The following is a 27,765-nucleotide window of genomic DNA, read 5'->3' as shown; positions in this document are numbered from 1 at the left end:
TCCCTTCATTGGAGATAAATATTTTACCAAAATCCTCTAAGAGGGGTATGGATAATTTAGTTTAATACGTTTCCCGGGGACAAAACACTTCCAAATTCCTTAGATCTACTCTCTGCTGAATCTCGGATTCAGCCATGGCCTGCATCAAAGGCGCTTCTAGATCGGCGACGGTCGCCTTTGCGCCGGCGTCACCTTACCTTGCCGCTGGGACCATGGCGGGAGCTGTCGATCTGTCCTTCAGTTCGTCGGCGAATCTGGAGATCTTTAAACTCGATTTCCAATCCGATGATGCGGAATTACCCGTTGTCGGAGAGTGTGCCAGCACTGAGCGCTTTCATCGGCTTTCGTGGGGTGGCAATCTTGGATCAGCGTCAGACGAATTTGACTTGGGTCTCATTGCTGGTGGTCTAGTTGATGGCAGTGTTAGTGTTTGGAATCCTCTTAAATTAATCAGGTATTTACATCGAATTCACGTTAAAGTTTGACGGCAAAGTTAGTAAAATTAAGAACTTTATCCTTTTATAGATCTGATGTTCTCATGGCTTCTTAAGTTGTCTATCTTAGATTGGAAGATTTTTGTTCTATTGTGCTTCTTTCACGTTCTCTCAGCATTCTTGTCTAACTTCTGATTGTTATATATTTTATTATTCATGTTCCTAATTAATCTTTTCCCCGTTTATAACTTCGCTCTTAGCTCTTTCTCTGTTTTTTCCACTTTGAATTGAGGTTAGCATTTCTTGTCTCACTAGTCAACTGTTAGAAAATCAGACGAACAGACAGCCGTTGAGCTCTGTCGTCGGGGAGGCACAGCCGAGAAGATGAAAAACAGATTCAATCTTTATTTTTTGGTATGGATGCTGTTTACATGTTACAATGGAAGTTTTATACAATAGAGGGGTAAAACAGTAAATTTACAAACTTACATAATAATGAAATAACCAAAAAATAAATTACATTCTAATACTCCCCCTCAAGGTGGCTTGTAAATGTTTTTTATAGCCATTTTGGACAACAAAGAAAAAAGTTAGGTAGAAGGAAGAGGTTTAGTGAACATGTCGGCTAACTGGTACTGAGAACGAATGGGAAGTAACTTGAGGGCGCCCGAAGTAACCCGTTCACGAACAAAATGACAATCTATCTCAATATGTTTTGTACGCTCATGAAATGTGAGGTTAGAAGCAATATGTATCGCAACTTGATTGTTGCAGTATAACAGCGCAGGAGAGTGAACCTTGACCTGAAAATCTTGAAGAAGTTGTTGTAACCAAATAAGTTCACTGGTAGTAGAAAAAAGAGCTCTATATTCAGCCTCGGCAGAGGAGCGAGAGACGGTGGTTTGCTTTTTGGCCTTCCAAGAGACTAAAGAATCACCAATAAATATGCAAAAACCGGTAGTAGATCGGTGAGAATCAAGACATGATCCCCAATCAGCATCAGAAAAAGCCTGTAAATGAACTGGAGCACAAGCATTAGAGTAAGCGCGCATCTTCAAGGAAGAAGTAGAGGAAAACAACAACCCTTGACTAGGACTATTCTTGAGATAACGAAGCAGGTGATGCACTGCCTTGAGATGAGGAAGACGGGGTTGGGCCACGAATTGAGTGAGTTTGTGAACAGTAAAAGTAATATCGGGGCGAGATAAAGTGAGGTAAAAAAGTTTCCCAACAAGCCGCCTATAGTGAGTTATATCAGGAAGGAGGTCACCTTCAGTGGCATTTAAACGAGGCTTGGGATCCATTGGAACAGAAGTTGGTTTACAAGCCAAGTAACCTGTGTCTTAAAGTAATTATAAGGTGTAATGGCGTTGGGAAAGCACTATGCCTTGCTTGGAATGAGCAATCTCAAGACCAAGGAAGTGCTTGAGACAACCAAGATCCTTAAGCTTAAATTGAGTATGCAGAAAGTTTTTGAGCTCAGTAATAACGTGAGAGGAAGGACCAGTAAGGATGATATCATCTACATAAACCAATAGTGCGACAAAGGAGGGGCCATGACCTTTTGTAAAAAGAGAGTAATCGGATTTCGATTGAAGAAAACCAAAAGTGACTAAAACCTGAGAAAATTTGGAATACCATTGTCGCGAAGCCTGTTTGAAACCATAAAGGGACTTGTGAAGCTTGCAAACTAGTTTGTTGTGAGAGGAAGATGACTCCCCCTGTCGAAGGTAGCCAAGAGGGAGATCCATATAGGCTTCAAAAGGATCACCATTTAAAAACGCGTTGTTGACATCAAGCTGAGCTAGATGCCAACTATGGGAGGCAGCAAGAGCAAGAAGAACCTTCACAGTGACCAATTTGGCCACTGGAGAAAAAATGTCAACAAAATTCAAACCTTCTTGTTGGGTATAGCCTTTAGCTACCAAACGAGCCTTATATCGCTCCAGGGAACCATAATAGTTAAGCTTGATTTTATAAACCCATTTGCATCCAATGGTATGTTTATCAGGAGGCAGAGAAGTGACGGTCCAAGTGTTGTTTGCTTCCAGAGCGTCTAACTCCTCACGCATAGCCAACCTCCATTTAGGACACTTCACTGCTTGGTGATAGTATTGAGGTTCAACCTGAGAAGATAAACTGAGTGCAAAATGTCGGTGCGAATCAGAAAGGGCAGGTAAGAAATGGAGTTAGAGATTGGATAAGACGAAGAGGGTGAAGTAGATGGAGGAGAACCAACAATTAAATTGCAGTGATAATCCTGCAAGTAATGAGGTGTATGAGTCTTCCGAGTAGATTTTCGAATAATAGCACCAGCGGATGAGGAAAGAACAAGTGTAGGAAGATCATGAGGTGGAAGATCATCAACTGAAACATCAGAAATAACCGGTGAATCATGAATAGGTGAAAAATCAAGTTCGGGAAGAGGATGAGCTTGGATGGAGGAGTGGGGCAGAACCAAATCAAGAAAGGGATCAGTAACTTGATCTGAACTTGTAATAGTATGAAAAGGGAAAACATCCTCATGGAACACGACATCTCTTGAAAGAAAAACCTGTTTGGTCTCCACATCATAGAATTTTTAACCTTTCGCACCAGCTGGATAACCAAGAAACACACAAACCCGAGCACGAGGGTGGAACTTGGTGCGATGAGCAGCTAAGGTGGAAACGAAAGTTAAACAGCCAAAGACTCGAAAGAGAGAATAATCAGGAGATGTGTTGTAGAGCAAATGAAAGGGTGTGTTTGTGTTGCAAGAGAGGAGAAGGAGTTCTATTAATCAAGAAAGCCGCAGTAAGAATACACTCTGTCCAAAAAGAGACTGAAATGCGGGATTGAAAGAACAATGACCGTGCCACATTCAAAGGTGTTGATGTTTTCTTTCAACAACCGAGTTTTGCTGAGGTCGTTCAACACATGAAAATTGGTGCAAAACTCCTTGAGCTTGAAAAAATTCAACAAAAGATAACTCAGGTGCATTATCAGATCGAAAAACCTTGATTTTGGCATTAAACTGCGTAGAAACCATGTTAAAAAAACGCGGTATCACAGAAACAGCATCAGATTTAGTCTTCAATAGATAAATCCAAGTAAATCTAGTACAATCATCAACAAGAGTTAAGAAAAAACGATGACCAGTATAAGAAACAGTTTGATATGGTCCCCAAATATAACAGTGCACAAGATCAAAAGGAAATTTTGACAAATGATTATGGGATTCTAAAGATAGCCTACGTTGTTTAGCAAGAGGACAAATATAACAAGGATCCGATTTATATAATCTAGTTACATCACAGTTCAACCGATCTTTCAAGAAATCAAATATCTTGAAAGAAATGTGTCCTAGCCTATTATGCCAAACATGGGCAGAAACATTGTTTACAAAAGCATGAGAAACAGAATTCAAATTTTGAGTGCTGAGGACATAGAGATCTTGGACTTTGTCACCCTTGCCAATCGTCCTCTGGGTGGATAGATCCTGGAGAATAAAACAATCAGGAAGGTGCACAAGATCAAAAGGAAATTTTGACAAATGATTATGGGATTCTAAAGATAGCCTACGTTGTTTAGCAAGAGGACAAATATAACAAGGATCCGATTTATATAATCTAGTTACATCACAGTTCAACCGATCTTTCAAGAAATCAAATATCTTGAAAGAAATGTGTCCTAGCCTATTATGCCAAACATGGGCAGAAACATTGTTTACAAAAGCATGAGAAACAGAATTCAAATTTTGAGTGCTGAGGACATAGAGATCTTGGACTTTGTCACCCTTGCCAATCGTCCTCTGGGTGGATAGATCCTGGAGAATAAAACAATCAGGAAGGAAACTTACTGTAAGGCCAGAGTCAGTAACTAAAGCACTAACAGAGATCAAGTTGAATTTGAATTGAGGAACAAACAGTACGTCTTTAAGCACAATGTGAGAATGCAATTTAATATCACCAGCAAAGTGGACCAAAAGTTGAGAATTATTGGGCAAAGTAACTGTAGTGTGAGGTATAGCATGCAAGGAAACGAAAACATGAGCTTGAAAGCAAATATGTCGAGTAGCTCCTGAGTCGACAATCCAGAAATGAGGTGAAGAAATTAGAGGATTTAAGGACACAGAAAAACAAATACCTGCCAAGCAGTTGGATGTAGAAGATTCCGGAGTAGTGGTGACCTTTGCTGAGCTACTCAGGTGTGTTGAAAGCATTGACATGAGTTGCTGATATTGATTTGAGTCTAGATTCTGAACAAAACTCCCAACAGAAGTAGAACCTTGGTTATCAGCTTCAGTAGAAACTTGATGAGTAGCAGCATGAGAATTGTGGTTGGTTTTGGATGTAGATCCATGCGGATAGCCATGGAGCTTGTAGCAACGAGCAATAGTATGACCAACATTCTTGCAATGAGTACAATACCGGTCCTTGTTCTGATTTCGGGGAGCACTGTAATCCTGATTTCGGGAAGCATTGTAATTCGAATTCCGTGGAGCACTGTAATTTGAATGAAATTTCTGAGAGGTTTGTGAGCTAGGTATAGTAACTTCTGTCTTCCCAGATTTAACTGCAAATGCCATCGTGTAAGTGGGAGTGTTCGAACTTGAGGCATGAGTAGTCCTCCTTTGTTGTTCCTCTTGGATAACCAGAGAAAAAACACGATTAATAGGGGGCATCGGATCCATAAGGAGCAACTGACCACGAACTTGGGAGAAAGAATCATCAAGGCCCATTAAGAATGACATGATATACTCCATATGGTGGTAATCAATAAGATTTTTAACGCCACCACAAGAGCATTTCCCACAAGAGCAATTAGGACGATAATTGCTCAGTTCTTCCCAAATGGTTTTTAGCTTGGTGAAATAAGTGTTAAAGGAATCCTTGTCTTGACGCAAGTTCATCAATTCTCGTTTAAGCTGAAAAATGCGAGGGCCGTTTCGCTGTTGAAAACGATCCAGAAGGTCAAGCCAAATTTCTCGAGCAGAAGCAGCAAAAATAACACTCGCAAAAATTTCTTTGGAAACCGAGTTTAAGATCCAAGAGATGACCATATTATTATTCTGGGTCCAGGAGTTGAGCAAAATAGGATCAACACTTTGAGGTTCAGGGATGGAACCATCGATGAAGCCCACTTTGTTCTTCACTGATAGGGCAATTAACATCGCACGACTCCAACTAATGTAATTTTCACCGGTAAGCAGCTACGAGACAAGAACTTGCTAGGGACTGTCCGAATGGTGAATATAATAGGGGTTCGATGGTTCTTAAAAAACGGAACGAGTCGAACTGGTATGAAGACTAGAATCGGAAGCACCCGTCGATGAATAAGTCTCCATGGAGCACTGACCGAAGCTGACTACCAATGCAGCTCCAAAAAAATTTCTCCACCAAATCTCTCCAAAAAAAAGAATCAAATCCTTTTACACAACCTCATAATCCAACAGTGAGCTCGAAAAAAAAAATCGAGCGGGAATAATCCAGAGAACGAACCAAAATATTCACTGTCCTCGAGACTTCAATGTGAACACCCAAAAAATGTTAACCTCTCGGCCAACCAGAAATCCAACTAATCACACGAATAAGGCCAACCTCTCGGCCAACAAAAAATCCAGAGATCTGATATCTCTTCAAAGAAAACGCCCAAAATCGGCACCTAAAATCCAGAGATTGAACGCAGCAAGCATATCCAACCTCTCGGCAACAGAATCCAGACGAAAAATAAAAGAGGGGCGAAATCTAACCTCTTTGCCGGAAATAATCAACGGAGTGAGGAACCTAACCTCTGCAGAACACCGGAAACATCAGAAATAGCCTCCCGATACCTTGAATCGCGGAGCCCCTTCCGAACAGAGATAAAAAAGAAGACGGAAACCCCTCTGTCGGAAATAATGGGCTGGCCGGTGATCGTCGCCGGAAATAATCACCGAAAATAGGCGAGAGAGACGGAGGAATGTCCGTTGTCCGAAAAAAATCAGAGAAGGCGGATCATCCGCTCTGATACCATGTTAGAAAATCAGACGAACAGAGAGCCGTTGAGCTCTGTCGTCGGGGAGGCACAGCCGAGAAGACAAAAAACAGATTCAATCTTTATTTTCTGGTATGGTTGCTGTTTACAAATTACAATGGAAGTTTTATACAATAGAGGGGTAAAACAGTAAATTTACAAACTTACATAACAATGAAATAACCAAAAAATAAATTACATTCTAATATCAACTGAAAGGTTGCTTCACCTCTGCTTAAAAATACAAATTGAAGGCTGGGATCTAGATGGCGTCCGTCTTCAAAGAAAACCGGAAACTATTATTGAGTCCTTTGGATGTAGGAAATATGATATAAAACTTAATTATCGCTGAGTTTAAGCCTTCTACCTAACTTCGCATGTTTCTTTCTTTCTCTGTTTGAATGCTTTTAAATTTCTGAAGGCCCTTTTATTCACGAGAGAGGAGTGAAACTTTGTATAGCGAGTGTAGTGAAGTGCATTTTGGTGCTTGTCTATTGAAAAACAGGCTGTGACACATTCTGTAGTTTGAGAATTGCAATGAAAGCTGGAGGGGCATGTTTGTGGAAAAAATTGTGCCAATTCTATTTGATGAGTTGTGCAGTAACAGGTTGGTTCCAGTTTAGTGAGTCTCTGGAATTGTATGATAATTCAGCATTTGCTAGATGGACACATTTTTTGGTCATTTCTTTAGTCTATGTTTGGAATAAAAAATATGTATGTGGAAAGATGATTTTTTTTCTTGTATCTGGTCATAGTAAAATTGCAGTGTGGCTCTGATCTAACACATCACGATAGCATAAGGGTGTCTCGTTTCATTATATGTCGTTTTAGGACCCATAAGTTTTGTTTCCCCCGCATTTGTAGTATTCGGGAGCTAGATGTGTGTGTGGAGAGGCTTTCAGTACCTTATAAAGGCAGCTGCAATGCAGGTTGCCGTACACAATAATATGTTTCACAATAGGAGGCTTTCTATTTTTTTCAAGTGGTCATCTCTCTGATCCAGGGGACTATCATGAATTTGAATAGTAGAATAGGTGGCTGATGCATTGTCATATTTGCTGTGGTAAACTGTTTGTTGGTGTTAACTATGCCTTTAATCTGCATCACAAGCAAGTCTTTACTTTTCAAAGGAATTTATGTCAGAGGTGGTTCCGGTCCACCTCTCTTGATTAGGTTGGCTTTCCGCACTTAAACGACAAGTCTTTTAGGTTGTATTGGCCAACCTCTTGACATGGTATCAGAGCTAGGTCCGGAACGTCCCGCTTTCGAATCCCGCGGGGAGCGGTCAGGGGCGGGGTGGGTGTCAGAGGTTGTTCTGGTCCACCTCTCTTGATTAGGTTGGGTTTCCACACTTAAACGACTAGTCTTTTAGGTTGTATTGGCCAACCTCTTGACAATTTCCTGGTGCTATGAGTTGTAATAAACTTTTCCCATTCTGGTACTAGCTATGATGCATCCCCAACAAGGCCTCAGAACTGGAAATTAGGCTGGGGAAACGGATTAGAAAAAGTTGATTTTGCAGGTTAATGACAGTTCAATGCCTACAAGGGAGTTTGATGATTAATAGGGTAAATTTAAGATATAGCAAGAATGTCAAGAAAGTTTGTCTGAAATCTCTTTTATTTGTGAGGAGAATGGAAGCATTAAATAAACCGATTCCATCTCCAGGTGGTGGACAATTTTAATAAAACCTTCAAAGGAAACAAGATTACTTTTGGTGTAGATTTGTGGGCACCAGCTTGTTGAGAAGTGGTCTTAGCCAGATTTGACCACATTCCTTCCATTTATGTGGTTAGCAATTTATTATCAAGTCACCGTCATGAGAACTTTTGATTTCATGTTTAAAGGAAAATAGTTAAGAAAAAAGTAGTCGTGAATACTACAGGTAAAGACGTGCTCATATGAAAATCCTATTTCATCCTTTTTTTTCCTTCATGAATAGACAAATTTTTGTTTAGTACAGCTAAGATACCATTCTTATTTTGGAAGAACACTTCTTTTGCAGTTCAGAGGGCGATGAGGATGATGCTTTTGTTGCTCGCCTTCAAAAGCTTGCCGGACCTGTAAGTTTATTAACTGTTTTCATCTCACTTCTTATGATTATTATTATTTCTATTTTTTGAGTGTATGGTTTATAAGATGTGTTTCTGTCTCACCAACAGGTTCGTGGTTTAGAGTTCAACATCAATTCTCCAAATATGCTTGCTACAGGTGCTGATGGTGGGGAAATCTGCATTTGGGATCTTACAAACCCAAAAGAGCCTCATTTCTTTCCTGTCCTTAAAGTATGTATATCTTTTCTTTTAATTTTATTTTTTTTAAATTGATACCTATGGAGTCTTAGCGCTGCCTTTCCTGATGTTTCGTTCAACCATGTTGTTATTATTCCTTTTTTTCTTGTTCTTCTTCCTCTTCTTTTCCTCTCCATTGTCTTCTCCATCTCAGGACTGTCCCTCTGATACCATGTGAAAATTTATGAACTTGAAATAAAGTAAAGAGGCAACGCGAGAGAGAGGGTTGGAGAAGAAACTTTACTCAACGTTTAATCGTGGAAGAGAAGGTTCTTAGGTTCCCTCTTCTCACCTATTTATAACACAAAAGACTGATAAAAGACACTAATGCCCTTCTGTCTTTACACTCTTAGAAATAAGATTTTAATAGGAAAACACTTTCCTAGAAACCTATGTAAACACAAGTTATATCTTCTAACTGAATGTATGTTTGGATGTTGAGGAGAGTTGTTTTTAATAGGTTATTTAGAGAATAATGTTTTCCATGACTGGCTTTAGTTCTGGCTGTTTGATGTTTTGATTCAGGATATATTGCCACAAGATGGAGATGTTTTGGCCCCCTCACTATCATGTGGCAATGTGTCCTAGGCAAGCAGCACGACAAATTCCTTGGCTAAAGATGTTGTCACCTGCTCCCAAATTGTAGTGGGAAATGTTCTTCCCCTCAATTCTGAGGTTTGAGTTGGTCCCTCACTCCTTATGCTCGGAGGCCTGAGCCTTCTTTTCCTCTTAGTTATATTCATTATTGTTTTTTAATGAAAAGCAATTCACTAATTAAGGTATTCATGGAAAATTTTGGGTAATTATGATTCTTCAACCAATTTGTTCCAATATCTGACATAGCTTGTTAAATTGCTGTAGAGTTCAGCATCTGGTTCACAAGAGGAAGTGTCTTTTCTGTCATGGAACCACAAAGTGCAACACATACTAGCATCTACTTCTTCCAATGGAGCAACTGGTACATGCATGTTCACTGATCAAATTCATTATTTTGATGCTGTGTGCACTATGAAATTGATAACTCCTGTAACTTTTCAGTCATTTGGGATTTAAAACGGCAGAAACCAGTGATTAGGCAAGTTTTTTACTTGATTCAAGTGTCATGGATCCATTTTTTTCAAGCTATTTACATTGGCTCACTTAAATGTTCTGTGAGATCTGTTGTAGCTGAATGTTTTATACATGTATAACAGTTTTTCAGATTCCAAACGTAGGCGATGTTCAGTGTTGCAGTGGCACCCTGATAATGCCACCCATCTTATTGTTGCTTCTGATGATGACAATTACCCTTCTCTGAGTGTAAGCGACATTGTTTTGGATTTGTTGATCAATGTTTTTGCTTTTTTAGATATGAAGGTGAAGTTGTTTAAGTTAATTACTCTTCGGACTGTTTATTTCCAGGCTTGGGATGTGAGGAACACAATATCACCGATCAAGGAGTTTGTTGGCCATAACAAAGGTCTGCTTATATAACAGTCAGATAGTTACACACTATAGGTTTTTTGTTTTTCCTGGCCATTTCACATGTTGCTGTGCAATTTTCACTACTTCTTTCTGATTCTGGTCATTTAGCTTTCCTTGACTGATTGGTTGTTGTGTTTTTTAAATGGCTATTGTCTTCTTTTGTGCTAGCCTTGTTTCTTTTAATGTTCTACTGCTAGTAGCTTTTCAAGTAAATATGCACATTTCTAGAGGCGTCTAATTTGCATGCTTAAGTCACATGTTTGTTTTTTGTGAATTTAGATCAATGGAAGAGTTTAGATGTGGATAGCATTTTTTTAGTGGATCATTTGTATACTTTTATTTAGACTTTTTGTTGAATTTTTGGAAAAGAGAAAAACTTCACTAACTTGTTGTAATTCAAGTACAATGAGCCTCTATTTATAATAGAGGAAACAAGTAGAATCCAATTACAATTAAATTATCTTTGTCCCAGTTACATCCAAAGTTTTTTTTTTTGAAGAAGATGTAAATCCAAAGTTAAACATTAAAAGATGAGTTCTAGAACAATTAAATAACTGAACATAAATAGAGGATTTACATAACTAAAACACCTTTAACTTAGACTTATTTGTGAGACCTCTTCCTGTGAGAGTCCACCATATTAATTCTGGCTCTATGAGAATTCTTACTATGAGAGTCATGTAAGACTTTTCCATAATTGCTCTTCAACACCTTTCATCTTTTTTTTTTCTTGTTCCTGAATGAAAAATGAATGGATGCTCCAATGCGGCATTATATAACAATTCTAAGGAAAAGAAAGAATGTGGGTCTTTAGAAGCTGATTCTTCTTCTTAATTTCAGACTTTCTGTATTTTGGTATCTATCTTGCAATTAATTCCAGACTTTCTATTTGGTGACTAGGTGTGCTTGCAATGTCGTGGTGTCCTAGTGATAATTCATTTTTGCTTACTTGTGCCAAAGATAATAGAACTATTTGTTGGGACACAACACGTGCAGAGGTATAAGATTTTTTTTTTTTTCCTTTTGATGACCTAGCTTTTTTCCCTGTATTTAATTTCACTTTTCTTGGAGACAGTACTGTGCTCTTCTCAAATATATTTCTTGTAATCTCAGCATAGTTTCTTATATTTAACTTTGTGCAGGTAGTATGCGAATTGCCTGCTGGGACCAATTGGAATTTTGATGTACATTGGTATCCAATGATACCGGGAGTGATTTCTGCTTCATCTTTTGATGGGAAAATTGGTATTTACAATATGGAGGTCTGACCTTTGTTTGTGCTTTACATATTGGTGATTTCTTTTGTTTTTCAAAATCATCATACTTGATGCTTATATTTTTCAGATACATTTTTCTTGGTGAGGAGTATTCTTACTTTTCTTATTGTTACTGCAGGCTTGTCCAAGATTGGCATCTACAGAGGGTGTGTTGCCTGGCACTTTATCAAGTTCTGGCTCTTCTGAAGGTACTAATTTTTCTTTCACAATCATACTTTTTATTACTTCTGCTCGTCTCCTTCATGACTAAAACAATTTCCCCTTTGGAACTCAGAATTAAAGTTTTTATTACTTGTCTCCTTCATGACTGGAAAAGGCTTTGCTCAAAATTTTTGTGGTATTATGCTCTTTGCAACTCCTGGGACGTTACATGTTTGGAAACTTAATCTAATTGCCTACGCTCATTTTTTTGTAATGACATTGCATATTTCCTTCGGAAGGGTTGCATGGGCATGTGTACATGTGAACCCAGAGAAAATTGTCTTGTTCCAGAAAGAAATTATTTGAATCTGTGACGAATTCATCCCTATTTCATATATGTTATTTCCTTTCATATTATCATTCCATGATAGACATCTTTGTTGAGGAAGCTGGAAAGAACACCTAGTCCAATCAATTTCTTTCCAGGAGAATGAAGAAGGGCTGGAAAAACAGATCCAACTGGATTCGTCTATGGACTATGAGTTGAAATTATTCTGCCGGTTGGTAGAAGAATTTGCAAGATAGCTTAGGCATGTCAATTCTTGACATAATCTATATTGGAAATTATTTTGCTGATTGGTGTTTCATTCTGTCTTCTTTTGGTAGTTCATCTAAGAGCACCCAAGTGGTTGAAGCGTCCTGTGGGGGCATCTTTTGGTTTTGGTGGGAAGCTTGTTTCATTTCGCCCTAGTCAATCAACAGCAAACTCAGAGGTAACTGTATCAACTTTGGTAGTTTTATTTTGGTATTTTTTCCTATTGGCTCATGGACTTTTAAATCTTTCTCAGGTCTATATGCATGGTGTAGTTACTGAACTCAGTTTAGTGAAGCGCTCAACTGAATTTGAGGCTGCGGTACAGAATGGAGAAAAGCTTTTATTGAGGGTTCTATGTGAGAGAAAGTCACAAGAGTCTGAGTAAGTAATCTGTGAAGTGGATCTATGGAGTGCTTCAATGTTGTTGACCCCTTATATTAACTTTCTTATATTTGTATTGTATGAAGCAGGTCTGAGGATGATCGACAAACTTGGGGCTTCCTAAAGGTTATGTTTGAGGAAGAAGGAACAGCAAGGACGAAGCTTCTTTCCCACTTAGGTTTCAGTGTGCCAATTGCTGAAAATGATGATAATCTGCAACATGAACTTAGCCAGGAGATTGACAAAGTTGTCTCTGTGGATGAGAGGACAGATACGGTTCAAACAACTGATGGATTGGCAGAACGTTCACTTCCTACTGACAATGGAGAAGATTTCTTCAATAATCTGCAAAGCCCTAAAGCAGATAATTCTCTGCCACCATCTGGGGAGGACTTTGTTGCTGATAGTAGTTCTGTATCCAATGGGGGTGAAACACATGAAAATGTTTCGGAGGGTGCTGACTCTTCACTTGATAGGGATATCACACGTGCTTTGGTTGTTGGGGACTTCAAGGCGGCAGTTTCGTTGTGTGTATCTGAAAACAGGATGGCTAATGCATTGGTGATTGCTTATCTTGGTGGTTCATCCTTGTGGGAGAGCACTCTTGATCAGTATCTCCAGAAGAGCCATTTTTCCAACTTGAAGGTTAGAGATTATTTTCTGATTTTTGTGAATTGCTAAATTACACTAAGTATCAAATTTTTCTTACATGGTTTACAAATTTCCCAGCACCATTGTTAGCTTCACTCTGCAATACAGTACCATAGTATTTTCAGGAGTCAATTTTATGATGTAAATTTGATGGACTTTCAGATAGTTTCTGCGATGGTAAAAAATGATCTCATGAAGCTCGTGAACACAAGACCTTTAAATTCCTGGGAAGAAACATTGGCACTTTTGTGTTCAGTAAGTTCTTCAATTTCTTGAGGCTAGAATGTTATACTAGTCTGCATTTTTTGAAATTTGTTTTGTTTCAATTATTTAACTATCTTTATGCATGCAATTTGTTCTATATTTACTTACCTTGTTAGTGTATGAAATGCCTTTGAAGTTTGTTTCAAGGACAATGATATGTAATGTCTTTTCACACCTTGTGGTGGGTTAGTCCGATTTGAAAAACAATTCTATGAGAAACTAATGACCATTATTTGAGAAAAAAGGTTTCTGTTTGACCAATATTTTGCATTTGCATGCACAGAAAATCGATGGAAACCAAATTTTGGTTCGTATACTAGAACTGAATAGAATAAGTGAACAATATAACCCCCATTATGTACATTTTCAAAAAAATCTGTTTTTATAGTATGCTAATAGTTGACATATTTATATTGTTAAAATACCAGTCCGTGAGTATTTTAGTCATTTCACATATACTGATTTATCTATGCATGTGATAAACCTCCAATTCGTTTTACTTACTCTAGAAAGAGTAAACAGCTGCTAAAGGCTAATTAGAAGAAATAACAGTTAATGATAGATTAATGAGGACAGGGGTATTTTTGGTATACTATCGGTTGAGTAGTGGGGGCAAGTTGGTTACAGGGATCGTGGGTGGATATAGGTATAGGGGAGAGAGAAAATAAGGGGAATTTTGGATTTGTTTCTTTGAGCTTGGCTCAGGGAGAGTGTTGGTATCTCGAATACCAGTGGCTAGGTTGGTTTATTTCTCTCGATTTTGACAGTGAATATTCAGTGTTTATTTCCATTTTATTTGACAACTTTCATTACTATTATCGGGGTACTTCATCACTATCGGGGGTACATCATTTGGTATCAGAGCATCTAGTCGATCCTCATGGCTACTACCAGAATGGTGTCGAGAGTGGATTTGGTGGAGGGAATCGTGAGTTCAGTAAGGGAGGAGGTGAGCTCGATGAAGGAGGAGGTTCGGAAGATTCCGGCTATGGAGCTAGGGTTGACGACGTTGATAGGGCGAGTTGAATAGCTCTTGCGTACCCGAGAAGAACTCACCCGGAATCTGGTTGCGCAGAGTAAGTCGGCGACAGCGAAACAAGGGCTGAACTCGGCAGTTGGTGATAACTCGATCCAGAGAGGTACCGAAAACGGACGAGATGGTAGCGAGGTTGACCGGAATATGTAGGGCCGATTTGAAGTGCGACCCAGAAGGTTAGAGTTGCCAGTTTTTTAGGGAGAAGACCCCGATGATTAGATTTACTGAGCTGAACGATATTTCTCTCTAAACCGAGTATCTCAAGTTGAAAAACTGGAAGCTGTTGTAGTATGTCTGGAAGGGGAGGCGTTAAAATGGTTCAAGTATGAAAATAATAGGAGGAAGAACATGAACTGGGAAGAATTTCAGTCCTTATTGCTCAAACGGTTCCGAAGTTTAGAAGAAGGCTCTCCTTATGAGAAATTCCTGTCGTTGAAGCAGGAGGCCTCCATGAGAGATTACAGAAGGTGATTTGAGGATTTGGCTTCCACGTTGGAAGATATTCCAGAGAAGGTGTTGGAGTCCAACTTTGTTAATGGGCTTAAGCCAGAAATTCGGGCCGAGGTGAGGGTGTTGGAGCCCAATGGGTTGGGAAGGACCATGGAGTTGGCCCAAACGTTGGAAGAGAAAAATAGAGTTATTAAGCAGACTCGGTTTGGGCTGGGTACTCACAAAACCAACGGGGACCATAGTTAGGGGTAATGGGAGGACCACGACAATGGCAGAAATGACCAAAAATGGGATGGAAAAGAGGGTGCCATTCAGGAAACTCACGGAAGCCGAAATCCAATACCGGAGAGAGCGGGGTTTGTGCTACTGTTGTGATGAAAAATTCTTAGCTGGGCATAGATGTAAAAACAAGGATCTGCAAGTGCTGATTTTACAAGAGCTGGAAGAAGAAGTTTTGGAGGATGGTGATGACGGGAAGTGTGAACAGCAAGAAGAAGAGGTTAGGGTGGCTGCTCAAATAGTTGAAGTGTCGTTGAATTCGGTAGTTAGGTTAACCCTTCCGAAAACCATTAAGATTGCGGGAAGCATCGGAGAACAACCAGTCGTCGTGCTCATTTATGGAGGAGCAACCCATAATTTTATTTCCACTACAGTGGTGGAAAAAATGCATCTGCTTTTATCTCCAACAGAGAAGTATGGCGTTCAATTGGGCACAGGTGTGGCACTACCCAGGGAAGGAATTTGTAAAGGGGTTCAATTAACTTTGCAAGGAATAGAGTTTGTGGAGGATTTTTTGCCTTTGGAATTGGGAAGCACCGATGTTATTTTGGGTGTACAATGGTTGGAGACCTTAGGAGGAATGTATACGAATTGGAAAACCCATGTTATGAAGTTTAGATTGGGTAATGAGACAGTGGTGTTACAGGGAGATCCCTCCTTGCACAAAACTTTGGTTTCACTGAAGGGGATGATGCGTACTATCAAAGCATGAGGGACATGGGGTTCTTGTCGAGTTGGGAAGTACCACAGTGGTAACGTCACAACCGAAGGAGGACATGACAACGATGGTGAAGAGAGTTTTGACGAAGTTTGGGGATGTTTTTGCTATGCCCCAAGAGTTGCCACCAAAAAGGGAGAAGGAACATGCTATAATTTTGAAGGATGGAGCTTCACTGGTGAGTGTTCGTCCATATCGGTACCCCCAAATCCAAAAAGATGAAATAGAGAGATTGGTGGGAGAAATGTTGGCTGCTGGAATAATACAGCCTAGCATTAGCCCTTTTCAAGTCCCGTGCTCTTAGTCAAGAAGAAAGACTGAAGCTGGAGATTTTGTGTGGACTATAGAGCCCTTAACAAGGAAACTATTCCGGATAAGTTTCCCATTCCCGTGATCGATGAGTTGTTAGATGAGCTTCATGGAGTACAAGTCTTTTTGAAGCTATACTTGAAGTCGGGATACCACCAAATCATAATGAAAGCAGCGGATGTGCACAAGACAGCTTTCTGGACTCATGAAGGACACTACGAATTCTTGGTCATGCCTTTTGGGCTTACCAATGTACTGGCTACATTTCAATCCCTTATGAATGAGGTATTCAAACCTTTTCTCAGGCAATTTGTATTGGTATTCTTCGATGATATTCTGATATATAGTCCAAGTTGGAGTGCTCATTGTGATCATTTAGTGGCTGTTTTGGATAAATTAAAAGAACACAGATTGTATGCTAATTCTACGAAGTGTTCTTTTGGCAGAGTCAATATAGAATACTTGGGACATATCATCTCTAGAGAGGGGGTGTCGGTTGATCCTACTAAGATGTAGGCTTTGGTTGATTGGCCAGCACCAACCACACTTAAGGAATTAAGGGGGTTTCCTTGGTCTTACAGGATACTGCCGGAAATTTGTTTCGGGTTTTGGAGATATTGCTAGACCCTTGACGAATCAATTAAAAAAAGATAGATTTGGGTGGACGGATGAAGCAACCGAGGCGTTTGAGCGTTTGAAGGAAGCCATGTCTACGGTAGCAGTTTTGGCTCTACCTGATTTTTCGAAGCTGTTTATTGTGGAGACTGACGTTTTTGGATATGGGCTAGGGGCTGTTTTACTGCAAGATCAACGGCCGGTTGCATTTTCCAATCAAGTATTGAGTGAACGAGCCCAACTGAAGTCTATTTATGAAAAGGAGCTAATGTGTTGGTTATTCAAAAATGGCGTCCTTACCTGCTTGGAAGGAGATTTTTGGTGTGAACTGACCAACAAAGTTTAAAATTCTTGCTGGAACAACGTCTAGTAAGTGTTGAATATCAACGCTGGTTGGTGAAATTGATGGGCCATGACTTTGACATTCAATACCGGTCGGGAGCAAGTAATAGAGTGGCGGATGCACTCTCTCACAAAGCTGAAATGATGAATATAGCTGCAGTTTTGGGTGCAATGGCTGGATATGGATGTTTTACAACAAGAAGTGGCAGCGGACTCATTCTTACAACAAATTATCACACGGTTGGCAGCTGGTGACAAGGTAGTGGGGTTTCAAGTTGAACATGGGCAGCTCTTTTACAATGGTAGGTTGGTTTTATCTGAGACTTCTTCCCTAATTCCAACCTTATTGCGTGAGTACCACTGCACACCTATTGGGGGCCATTTGGGAGAGGTTAAAACGTATAGAAGAATGGTTGTTGACTTATATTGGCCGGGTATGAAGAAAAAAGTGACTGAAATCGTTCAGAATTATGAGGTTTGCCAAAAGAACAAACACTTGGCAAGGTCCCTAGCTGGTCTTCTACAGCCTATTGACTTACCAGAGCTGGTTTGGGAGGATTTGACCATGGACTTTATTGAAGGGTTGCCAAAGTCAAAGGGCTTTGATACTATTATGGTGGTGGTGGATAGGTTGAGCAAGTATGCTCACTTCTTGGTGTTGAGGCACCCATTTACAGCCAAAACAATGGCTGATTTATTTGTGAGACAAGTGATTCGATTGCATGGGGTGCCCAAGTCTATTATTTCAGATCGGGACAAAGTGTTTATGAGTCATTTCTGGTAGGAACTTTTTCAACTCCAAGGGACTGATTTGAGACACAGCACCGCCTACCACCCTCAAACAGATGGACAATTTGAAGTGGTTTACAAGTGTTTGGAGACCTATCTTCGATGTTTCGCTTCTGATAAACCAAAAACTTGGGTGAAAAGGTAATCCTGGGCAGAATATTGGTATAACATCAGCTTCCATTCATCTACGGGTACCACTCTATTCTGAGTATTATACGGACGTGACCCTCCTTCCTTATTGCACTATAAGTCAGGAACAACTACAGTTTCTGAAGTAGAACATATTTTAGAGGAACGGGATGCGTATCCTGATGATTTGAAGATGCAATTACTGTGGGCTCAACAGAGAATGAAGGCCACGACTGATCTTTAATGGAGGGATGAAGAGTTTCAGGCTGGGGATCGCGTGTTTGTCAAACTCAGGCCCTATCGGCAACGCTCTTTGGTCACTCGGCGCAATGAGAAGCTGGCAACACGTTTTTATGGACCTTTTGAGGTGGTGTCACGAGTTGGAAAAGTTGCTTACAAACTGCAACTCCCACAAGAGTCCTTCGTGCATCCGGTGTTTCATGTCTCCCAACTTCGTCGAGCAAAAGGAATATCACATTCATCTCCAATTCTTCCTCCACAATTGACTGCTGAATTAGAGATGTTGGTTGAACCTGCTACCATTTTGAATATACGAAGAGTGGAAAAAAATAGGCAGCAACAGTTAGAGGTTTTGGTGCAAAGGAAGGGACTACCAGAGTTTGAAGCCACTTGGGAGGATTTTGAGGCAATGAGGCTCCAGTTTCCAGTTTTTCACCTTGAGGATAAGATGAAAGTTTGGGCGGGGGGTAATGATAAACCTCCAATTCGTTTTACTTACTATAGAAGGAGTAAGCAGCAGCTGAAGGCTGATTAGAAGAAATAACAGTTGATGATAGATTAATGATAGTTGTTCAACTCGCCCTAAATAACAGTTGATGATAGATTAATGATAGTTGTTCAACTCGCCCTATCAACGTCGTCAACCCTTGCTCTTTGGCCAGAGTCTTCCGAACCTCCTCCTTCATCGAGCTCACCTCCTCCCTTACTGAACTCACGATTCCCTCCACCGAATCCACTCTCGACTCCATTATCGTAGTAGCCATGAGGATCGACTAGATGCTCTGATACCATATGATGTACCCCCGATAATGATGAAGTATCCCGATAACAGTAATGAAAGTTTTCAAATAAAATGAAAATAAACGCAGAATATTCACTGTCAAAATCGAGAGAAATAAACCAACCTAGCCACTGGTATTCGAGATACCAGCACTCTCCCTGAGCCAAGCTCTAAGAAACAAATCCAAAATTCCCCTTATTCTCTCTCTTCCCTGTACCTATATTCACCCACGATCCCCGTAACCAACTTGCCCCCAGTACTCAACCGATAGTATACCAAAAATACCCCCATCCTTATTAATCTATCATCAACTGTTATTTCTTCTAATTAGCCTTCAGTTGCTGCTTACTCCTTCTAGAGTAAGTAAAACGAATTGGAGGTTTATCAACATGGTTCTATTAGATAATTTCATTAAGCTTTTAGGTTTCAAATTTCATTCAAATCAGTGTTGTATGTATGAGTTACAGGAGATTTTGTAATTAAGAGTATTTTTATCCTTTCTTGTAAGTACAAGTTAAGAGGTCATAAAAGAGGGGGAGCTCGTGCTTTTCTGGCACAAACTCGAATGCAGCCCTTTCTACTTCTTCTTCCTCTCTTTTCTCAAACTTCTCTCCCTCTTTCTCTCTCAAATCTTTTTCTTTACACACACACAGATATATATATATATATATATATATATATATATATATATACACGGAGAGAGATTTTTTGTGCGGGACTCTCTTTCTAGTCAATTTTATTTTCATGGCGTTTCTCATTGACAATAGGAAAAAATTCTCCTTTCTTTGGTAACAGTAATCAATGAGATTTTCCTTCTCATTGGATGCAGCACTAACTCAAAATATATAGTTAAGACATTTTTTTATTTTTTATAAAAAAAATTGTTCTTTTTTCAAACTGCCACTAACAATTTCTTCCTGTTAATTTCTTTGTCAGTTTTCTTTGCTATAATGTTGTCTATTCTCAGTCAACATTTCTTTACCAGTATTGATGTAGTGTTAACTACTTATTGTTTGATGAAATTCATTTTATTATTTGAAGACCTGCGTCTTGCAATTGTCTTACCAAGTTCATCTACCATTAAACAGTTAGCTCAGGGAGAGGAATGGGCCATTTTATGTGATACTCTTGCATCAAGATTAATGACTGCCAATAACACACTGGCTGCAACTCTCTGCTACATCTGCGCAGGAAATATTGATAAAACTGTAGAAATTTGGTCACACAACCTTAAGAGTGACCATGAAGGTCGAAGTTATGTGGACATTCTCCAGGTAATGTTTCATTCTCTTTTTCCATGCTCATGTTTTTCTGTTAAATTATGCAAATGCATGTCACATTTGGTTCGACATTAAGATTAACAAGGGCCTATATTTGTGCAGGATTTAATGGAAAAGACTATGATATTTGCTCTAGCAACCGGGCAGAAGCGATTTAGTCCAACATTATCCAAGCTTGTTGAGAATTATGCAGAACTGCTTGCTAGCCAAGGGCTTCTTACTACTGCAATGGAGTATCTTAAACTTTTGGGGACGGATGGCTCATCTCATGAGCTTTCTATTTTATGGAATCGTATTGCTTTATCCACTGAAGGTAGCTACATTTGGTTTTAGTTTCAACTAGTATGCTTATCATGTTCAATGTTATTTCATTTATGATGGAGTCCATGACATTATACCTTCTACTTATTGCTTGGTACATTTGAACTGATTGTATAGGGTGCTATGGAAAGATGCTAGGACATGCCATTGGATTGGTTCTGTATGTTTTCTTTTAATATGGGAGAAGGGTACCTAACTTTCAAAAACACTAGTGGAAGAAGATACCTGGGATAAGATATGTATGGCTCAGATATAGATTAAAGTTTAACTATAATCATGATTAAGGCAGGATTTCAGATGAGTTCTCTATTAACAAGAAGAGTATTAATGTGGTGGTATTTTATGCTTTAGTGGAAAAGTATTGAGGATCATTCTAGTTCATAGAAAGCAAGGATCATTATTGTTGTTCAAATGATAAAACACAAAAATGACAGTAAAACTCTACATACATATGAATGTTAAAATTAGTCACTGATAAGGCATAGAATAAGTTACTGATTGTGGTATGTGGTTCTAATTGTACTTGATAATAATATGCGTGACTTTACACTATTGGGTGGTTGGGTGATGTCAAATTGGATATGATAGCTTAAGTTAATATGAGAGAATCGTTTGGACATGTGGTTAGAGGATAAGAACTTAATCTGTGCCAAAATTTGATGTTAATGTTCCTTATGTTTTACATGTTTACACTCTGATTTTTATTTTTTTATATTTTTAGAAAGATGTATTTGTGAGCTTTCTCAACACTATTAGTGCATATTGAAGTTTCTTAGTGGCTCCTTACTATTGTTGATTACATCTATTTCTATATAAAAAGCAGCTAACATGTCAAGAGTCTCGCTGGAAAATAGTTTCTTTCAGTGAAGTACAATACATTTTGGCTACTGAGATTTTTTTTTTTCTATTTTTTATAGAGAACATTATTTTCATAGTTTGTGGCACTGATGGCCTTTTGTTTCCTCTATTCCTGCATAAATTTTTGTTACATATTATTGTGTCACCTAAGTTTCATCTTGCCTTATTAAGTGACACATTTCTGCAGGGGAAGAAGCACCAAAGTCCATGCCTGATGACCTCTCTCAGGCCCAAACACAGCCGAGCTACACTGCTGATCAACCTGGTTTAGGTGTAGCTGATCCATCTCAACATTATTATCAGGTGTTTTTCTGGAATATGAACTGGTGTTTTTCTACATTTCTTTTTAGAATAGTGAGAATTTCATTAAGAGCAAGAGCGGAAAGATTACAAGAAAGAAATACGTGCCAAGAACCTAATACAGTTTGATTTTTTTTCAGTAATGGTTGCTTTTAGATTTTTATCTTTTTTTCAAAAACATGCAAAAGATTCTTATGTGATTAGTGATAATTTCATTCTCAGTTTATTTTTAATTTGTTTTGTAGGATAAAACTCAGCAGTTGCAGAGCACAAACATGCCAGTCAGTTCTTATGAAGCCTATCAACAACCATTTGGCTCGTCATATGATGGGCAACATCAACCAGTGCAGCCTAAGCAGCCAGACTATATGACTACTTTTCAGCCATCTCAGTCACCCAATATATTTGTCCCTTCTCAGGTCTCTCAGACTCCGCAGGTAATCCTCATATTCTAGCTGGATTTTATCTTTAAATTCTAATACAAGGTTTTGGCAGTTTTTTTTTTATTCTTAGTTCGTTTTATCCTTTTTATACTGGCTTCTTACATCCATGCATAAGAAAGAATCAACATTCCATATGTACATGAGTTTTAGGAGAAAAAGGCATTCATCATAACTAAAATGAAAAGTAATGTACTATTATGATGTCTAAATCCATTTTCTGTGAGCAATATGAATAGAGAAATGTAAATTGTACATTAAGAAAAAAATGTAAATTATGAAGGGTTCTTGATACTATCTAACTCAGTCATTCTGAAGATTCCTCCCCCCCTCCCCCCTTCTTTATTGTTCTACATGATACATGAAATGTTGCTTCATAGGATTTTGTGTACTTGGATATATGTGCTCTCTTTTGTTTTGATTTTATGGTTGAAGGGTGAAAATGCCATAATGGGAGTAACAAAAAAATTCTGTGCCACTTATTAGCATCATTCAGGATATACAATGAAATCTTTGGAGCTTAGCTGTAAAAGATTTTATTCCGAATTGTGACTGGTGAAATTGTAATTTTAGGTTTTTTTTCTTTTTTTTTCTCTTGACTACTAGTTACTAAGCTGATTCATAATTTTTTTTCCTCAGCCAAGTTTTGTTCCTTCTCCTGTGACCACCCAGCCTGCTGTTAGACACTTCATTCCTTCAACACCTCCTGTGCTGAGAAATGTGGACCAATATCAGCAACCTACTTTGGGATCCCAGCTGTATCCTGTTTGTATTCCCACCTTTCTGTAGCATATACAATACCATCTTCTTAAGTCTTAGTAGATATCTTGATTTTGCTTTGGCTCATTCCTATCCCACTTCTCGCAGCAAGGAGTCCTTACACCCTCAGCACCCTCAACATACTTGACTGGTACTCCCAGACCTAGTTCGTTTGGTGCTGCCCCACCATCTCAGGTTGGTCCTGTTCCTGGGGCCAAGTTGTCCCATGGTGCAACATCTATGACTGCTCCAAGGGGTTTTATGCCAGTCAGTAGTCCAGGTTTTGCTCCTGGACCTGGTGTGGCTCCTGGTCAACCGTCAAGTCCTATACAGCAAGCACCATCGCAACCAGTTGCAGCACCTCCAGCACCACCAGCAACGGTGCAGACTGTTGACACTTCAAAGGTTCCAGGTACTGGGGCTATCTTATCATATATGTATATTTATCTTTCAAATTGGTCTAAAGCCTCGTTTTTTTCTTGTATCTTTTCGTTAACACACAATCTTGAGATTAATTCATGATCTTTACTATTTTTGTCTATAAATTGTACGTCCATTCTTACTTGCTCTATTGTTGTGCAAGCAGCTGAGTTGAAGCCTGTGATTGCAACATTGACACGGCTGTACCATGAGACGACTGAAATTTTGGGGGGTCCAGCAGCAGGTGTAGCCAAAAAGCGTGAAATAGATGACAATTCGAAGAAAATTGGTGCTTTATTTGCAAAACTTAATAGTAGGGACATTTCTCCAAATGCTGTATCCAAGCTAAGTCAGCTTTGCCAAGCTCTGGATGCTGGTGATTTTTCTTCAGCATTACATATCCAGGTACATATAATAACCAGACCTCATAGAACCAGATCTCATGGTAATATGATTGAGAGAATGAAGGAGAAATGTTCCACTTATGCAGCTAAATTGACTCCCGTTTCTTGCTGGCAGGTGCTTCTAACAACCAGTGACTGGGACGAGTGCAACTTCTGGCTTGCAGCCCTCAAAAGAATGATTAGAACGAAGCAGGCAAGGTTAAATCAAGGGTAGTTTTTTTTTATGCCTAGTTTAGTACACATTCTCTTATTGCAGCAAATGACATTTTTCAACTACAGTGCCACCCAGTGTATACAAAACTGCCATTCCATAGAATTGCAGGATTCTTTTTGTGCCCATCTTACTCTTTCATCTTTTTGTACTCTTTAGATTGTAAGTATGCCCTCAATCAGGGGAGACTCTCGACTGCTATGAATATGAGAGAATCAAAGAACATTGAGGAGCCTGATTATTTTGATTGATGGTTTAGTTGTGTTGTACCTTCTAATTCATTAGTAGTTCCAGTGTTTCAGCTTAAACTGGCTTGTTAACGTTGATTTTTTATTGGTTGTTATCTTGAACGTTTGGAGTTCTACCAGTCAAGTGGGATTTGTATGGGCTACGAAGAACCTGTCACAAGGTTGCATAGCCTATCACAATGACGCACGAGGGCAAGAAATGTTAGAAGACACTGGGTGCATGAGAGTTATCAAGGGATATAAAATAATCTTTAGTAGATCAGAGGTACATTACACTCGACAACCTGTCCAGGCTATAGTTCCTCTATTTGTACAAAGAGCAAATGGTCACATCATTGTAGCAGCCTTCGACGCTGATTATACCCCTCCCATTGATTGGAGGAGAAAATGGTTCATGGTGAAAATAACTATGACCTGTGACAGATGCCTCAATCCTACTAACGATGAAGATGACTATGAGCTATCAACCTAGCGTGCTAATAAAAAGAAATGGAAACAGAAGTCTTCCAATTAGATCTTAAGAGAAAGATATGAAGCTGGAGACTTAAAAGTTGGTTTACTTCGTGAACTCTCGGGTAAATTTGTTTACTCTGTGTAAAACTAAACTTGAACTCAAGCCCAAGCCATCTGTTCTCATCAGATTATTTGCATGATCCAAAATCTTGTCTTCATAGGTAGGGGTGGCATCATGCCAAATCGGGTCGTAAATCGTTTGAGCTTGGTTAAAAAAAAACTCCGTTTAACTTAGTTTTTACTTGAGCTCAGCTTGTTAGCTCGTGAACCGACTCATTAGCAAAAAATTTTTTTATGAAAATACTTTTTATTATGATTTTTATCGTCAATTTCCTATTTGGTTGGTTGATAGTTTCTCTTTTATTTACCTCAACCCTCAAAGATGATTGAACGTTCAACCCTTTTGGTTACCTTAACATTTAATGTTATTGTTTGCCAATGGAATAAACACTATTGATGGGGTGTTTGCCCTTCTATTAGGTCTATTAAGCAAATTATTATACATTACTACACTCCATTGCAAAGTCTTGGACACCTCTCTGATAGCTTGCAGTTCAGTGGTACAAAGTTCATCCTAATATTACTTTTATTTATTTTTATTTTTTTAGTTTTCTAGTTTTGAATGTAGGTTGGAGTTCAAACCTGACTTGAGCCTGAGCTTAAACTCGATTAAAATTTGGGTTCAAGCTCGATTCTAATTTTAGGCTTGAGGCTGAGCTCAAATTCGAACTCGAGTTCAAAGTATTCAGATCAAGCCAAACTCGAACATATGCAGGTTTGAGCTTGGCACAACTTGATGTCACCCCTTGGTGAACCTTGTAAGCTAGAAACCACTCTCTTAATTGGAGAATCCTATGACCATTTAGACATTCGTCTTATGTTTACTTTTAGAAAGCCTAATTACCTCGAAACTAAATCACTTGACTCACTTTGTTTCTTTTCTACACCTAGTATCCTCATGCTTAAACCCTTACCTCCTAGAAACTGAGCCACTTGACTCAAAGTCTTTCTTTTCTACACCCACTATCCTATGTTTAATCCCTCTTTGTCACCTTTCATTGATGGTTTCACAAACAACATAACCTAGGAAAATTAGCCCTAAATTGGTAGATCAAAAACTCTATAGAAGCTTGATAGGATCCTACTTTATCTCTCAACCAGTAGACTAGATATAATATTCTCGATATGCCTATGTACTAGATTTGAATACGATCCTAGAGAATCTTACTTAGTGGTACTGAAAAGAATATTTTGTTATCTACTTGGGACACCAAACTTAGGTCTTTGGTCAGCCATTGATCTAGTAGGTTACTTGGATGCTGATTTTGCTGGTTGCAAAATTGACAGAAAGAGTACAAGTGGTTGTTGCCAAGTACATGAAAATTTATTTTTTTCTTGGTTTTCCAAGAAATAAGATTATGTTGCACTATTCACTACCGAAACTTTATACATAGCATTTGGAAGTTGTTGTGCTCAATTTCTTTGGATAAAACAACAACTAGATGACTACAGCTTGGAGAAAAAATAAAATTTAGTCAATTGTGACAACATGAGTGCCATAAATCTAAGTAAGAAGCCGGTTCACCGCCCTCGATCAAACCACTTCATCCGCGAGTTGGTCCAAACCAAAGTTATTAAAATTGAGTTTATCCCCACTTAAAAACAATTAGCAGATATTTTTACATAGGCATCAGAATTTGACCATTTTCTCTAAGTTTTGAGGAAAACTAGGCATGATCAACCCACTTTGATTCACTTAGGCTAAAATTTTTGAGCTTAATGAACACATCCCAACTTAGTAGTTTCATAAGAGTTAAGTAGAAATCAAAAGATTACACTTTAGTCACTCTGCATAGGTCATTGATCGATCAACTTAAGCGATTGATCGATCAATCGAAGTAGAATGATCAATCACTCATGGCGTGGACTGAGAAGTTGAAGAGACACAAATGGTTTTTAACCTAATCTCTTCACTCCAAATCCATTCAAACCCTATTCCAACAATTTCTTAGAGCTCCAGTGCCCCTAAACCTCTTCTATTTCAATTTTTGAAGGATTGCCAAGTCAAATCCGAGGTTAAAACCCTCTATTTCTTCATTTATCACAAAACCGATTTCCTACAATGGTTGGAACAAAGGTAATGTGAAGAAGAGGACCGCATTGAAGGAAAGTGATGCTTGTGAAGAAATGCCGAATTGGCGGGAGCACTTTCGCCCTCACCAACAATGGGGTAGGTACTTTTGACGTTTTGCCTCGAGGAGTATAGTGGAGCCTTGTAGAGTTGATATGAATTTTTGAAAAAGAGAAATAGAAGACTTTGAAAGGATGTTCTCATCTTATAGAGGACTCTTGGTTAGAGAGGAGTCGGTGTACCCACTCCTACTCAAGGTATTTTATCTGAATTTTGAGACTGAGTTAGGGTCAAATAGTTTGAAGATTACCTCGTACATGAAGAAGACCACCATATCAATTCAGTTTATGGAGCTGAATGACCTACTTGGCACCACTTTTATGGGAGTGACAAGATATGTTAAGGAAAATTGACTAGTCAACCTTCATTTGGATTGCCCGTAGAATATACAAGATGCAATTTAACTCATTTTGGGTAAACCACAAGGTCTTCATATAGGTAAAGATCAAGGACCTCTCCATGACCCAGAGGGTGATCATGGAAATAGAGGAGCCTTGTAGAGTTTATATGAATTTTTGAAAAAGAGAAATAGAAGACTTTGAAAGGATGTTCTCATCGAGGACTCTTGGGTAGAGAGGAGTCGATGTACCCACTCCTAGTCAAGGTATTTTATTCGAATTTTGAAATGGAGTTAGGGAAA

At 38.9% G+C, this 27,765-nt stretch overlaps 1 protein-coding gene across 2 annotated transcripts; it reads left to right on the top strand.

Moving 5' to 3' along the window:
* Positions 1–83: 83 nt before the first annotated feature.
* Positions 84–24,461, top strand: LOC137958643 (protein transport protein SEC31 homolog B-like). 2 transcript variants are annotated; one of them, XM_068805723.1, is made up of 22 exons: positions 84–454; positions 8,434–8,491; positions 8,591–8,713; positions 9,581–9,677; positions 9,758–9,794; positions 9,913–10,018; positions 10,121–10,178; positions 11,084–11,181; positions 11,326–11,445; positions 11,579–11,648; positions 12,268–12,374; positions 12,450–12,577; positions 12,667–13,222; positions 13,391–13,483; positions 20,269–20,454; positions 20,563–20,773; positions 21,827–21,942; positions 22,185–22,376; positions 23,019–23,144; positions 23,247–23,550; positions 23,725–23,963; positions 24,078–24,461. In XM_068805723.1, exons 1-22 carry the CDS (start codon positions 135–137, stop codon positions 24,174–24,176), a joined length of 3,444 nt encoding a protein of 1,147 aa, XP_068661824.1. In that variant the 5' UTR covers positions 84–134; the 3' UTR covers positions 24,177–24,461. The 2 variants fall into 2 exon arrangements, with proteins under 2 accessions (XP_068661824.1, XP_068661823.1); XM_068805722.1 differs by having other exon boundaries at positions 12,664–13,222.
* The last annotated feature ends 3,304 nt before the right edge of the window (positions 24,462–27,765 follow it).

Source organism: Aristolochia californica, unplaced genomic scaffold (assembly GCF_029961685.1).
Source record: "Aristolochia californica isolate CCGP_79_NKW_82.1479 unplaced genomic scaffold, dmAriCali1.0.hap1 SCAF_3, whole genome shotgun sequence".
In the NCBI taxonomy this organism is placed as follows: Eukaryota; Viridiplantae; Streptophyta; class Magnoliopsida; order Piperales; family Aristolochiaceae; genus Aristolochia; species Aristolochia californica.
Note: the sequence above shows the minus strand (reverse complement) of the source record. Positions and strands in the feature narration are given on the sequence as shown.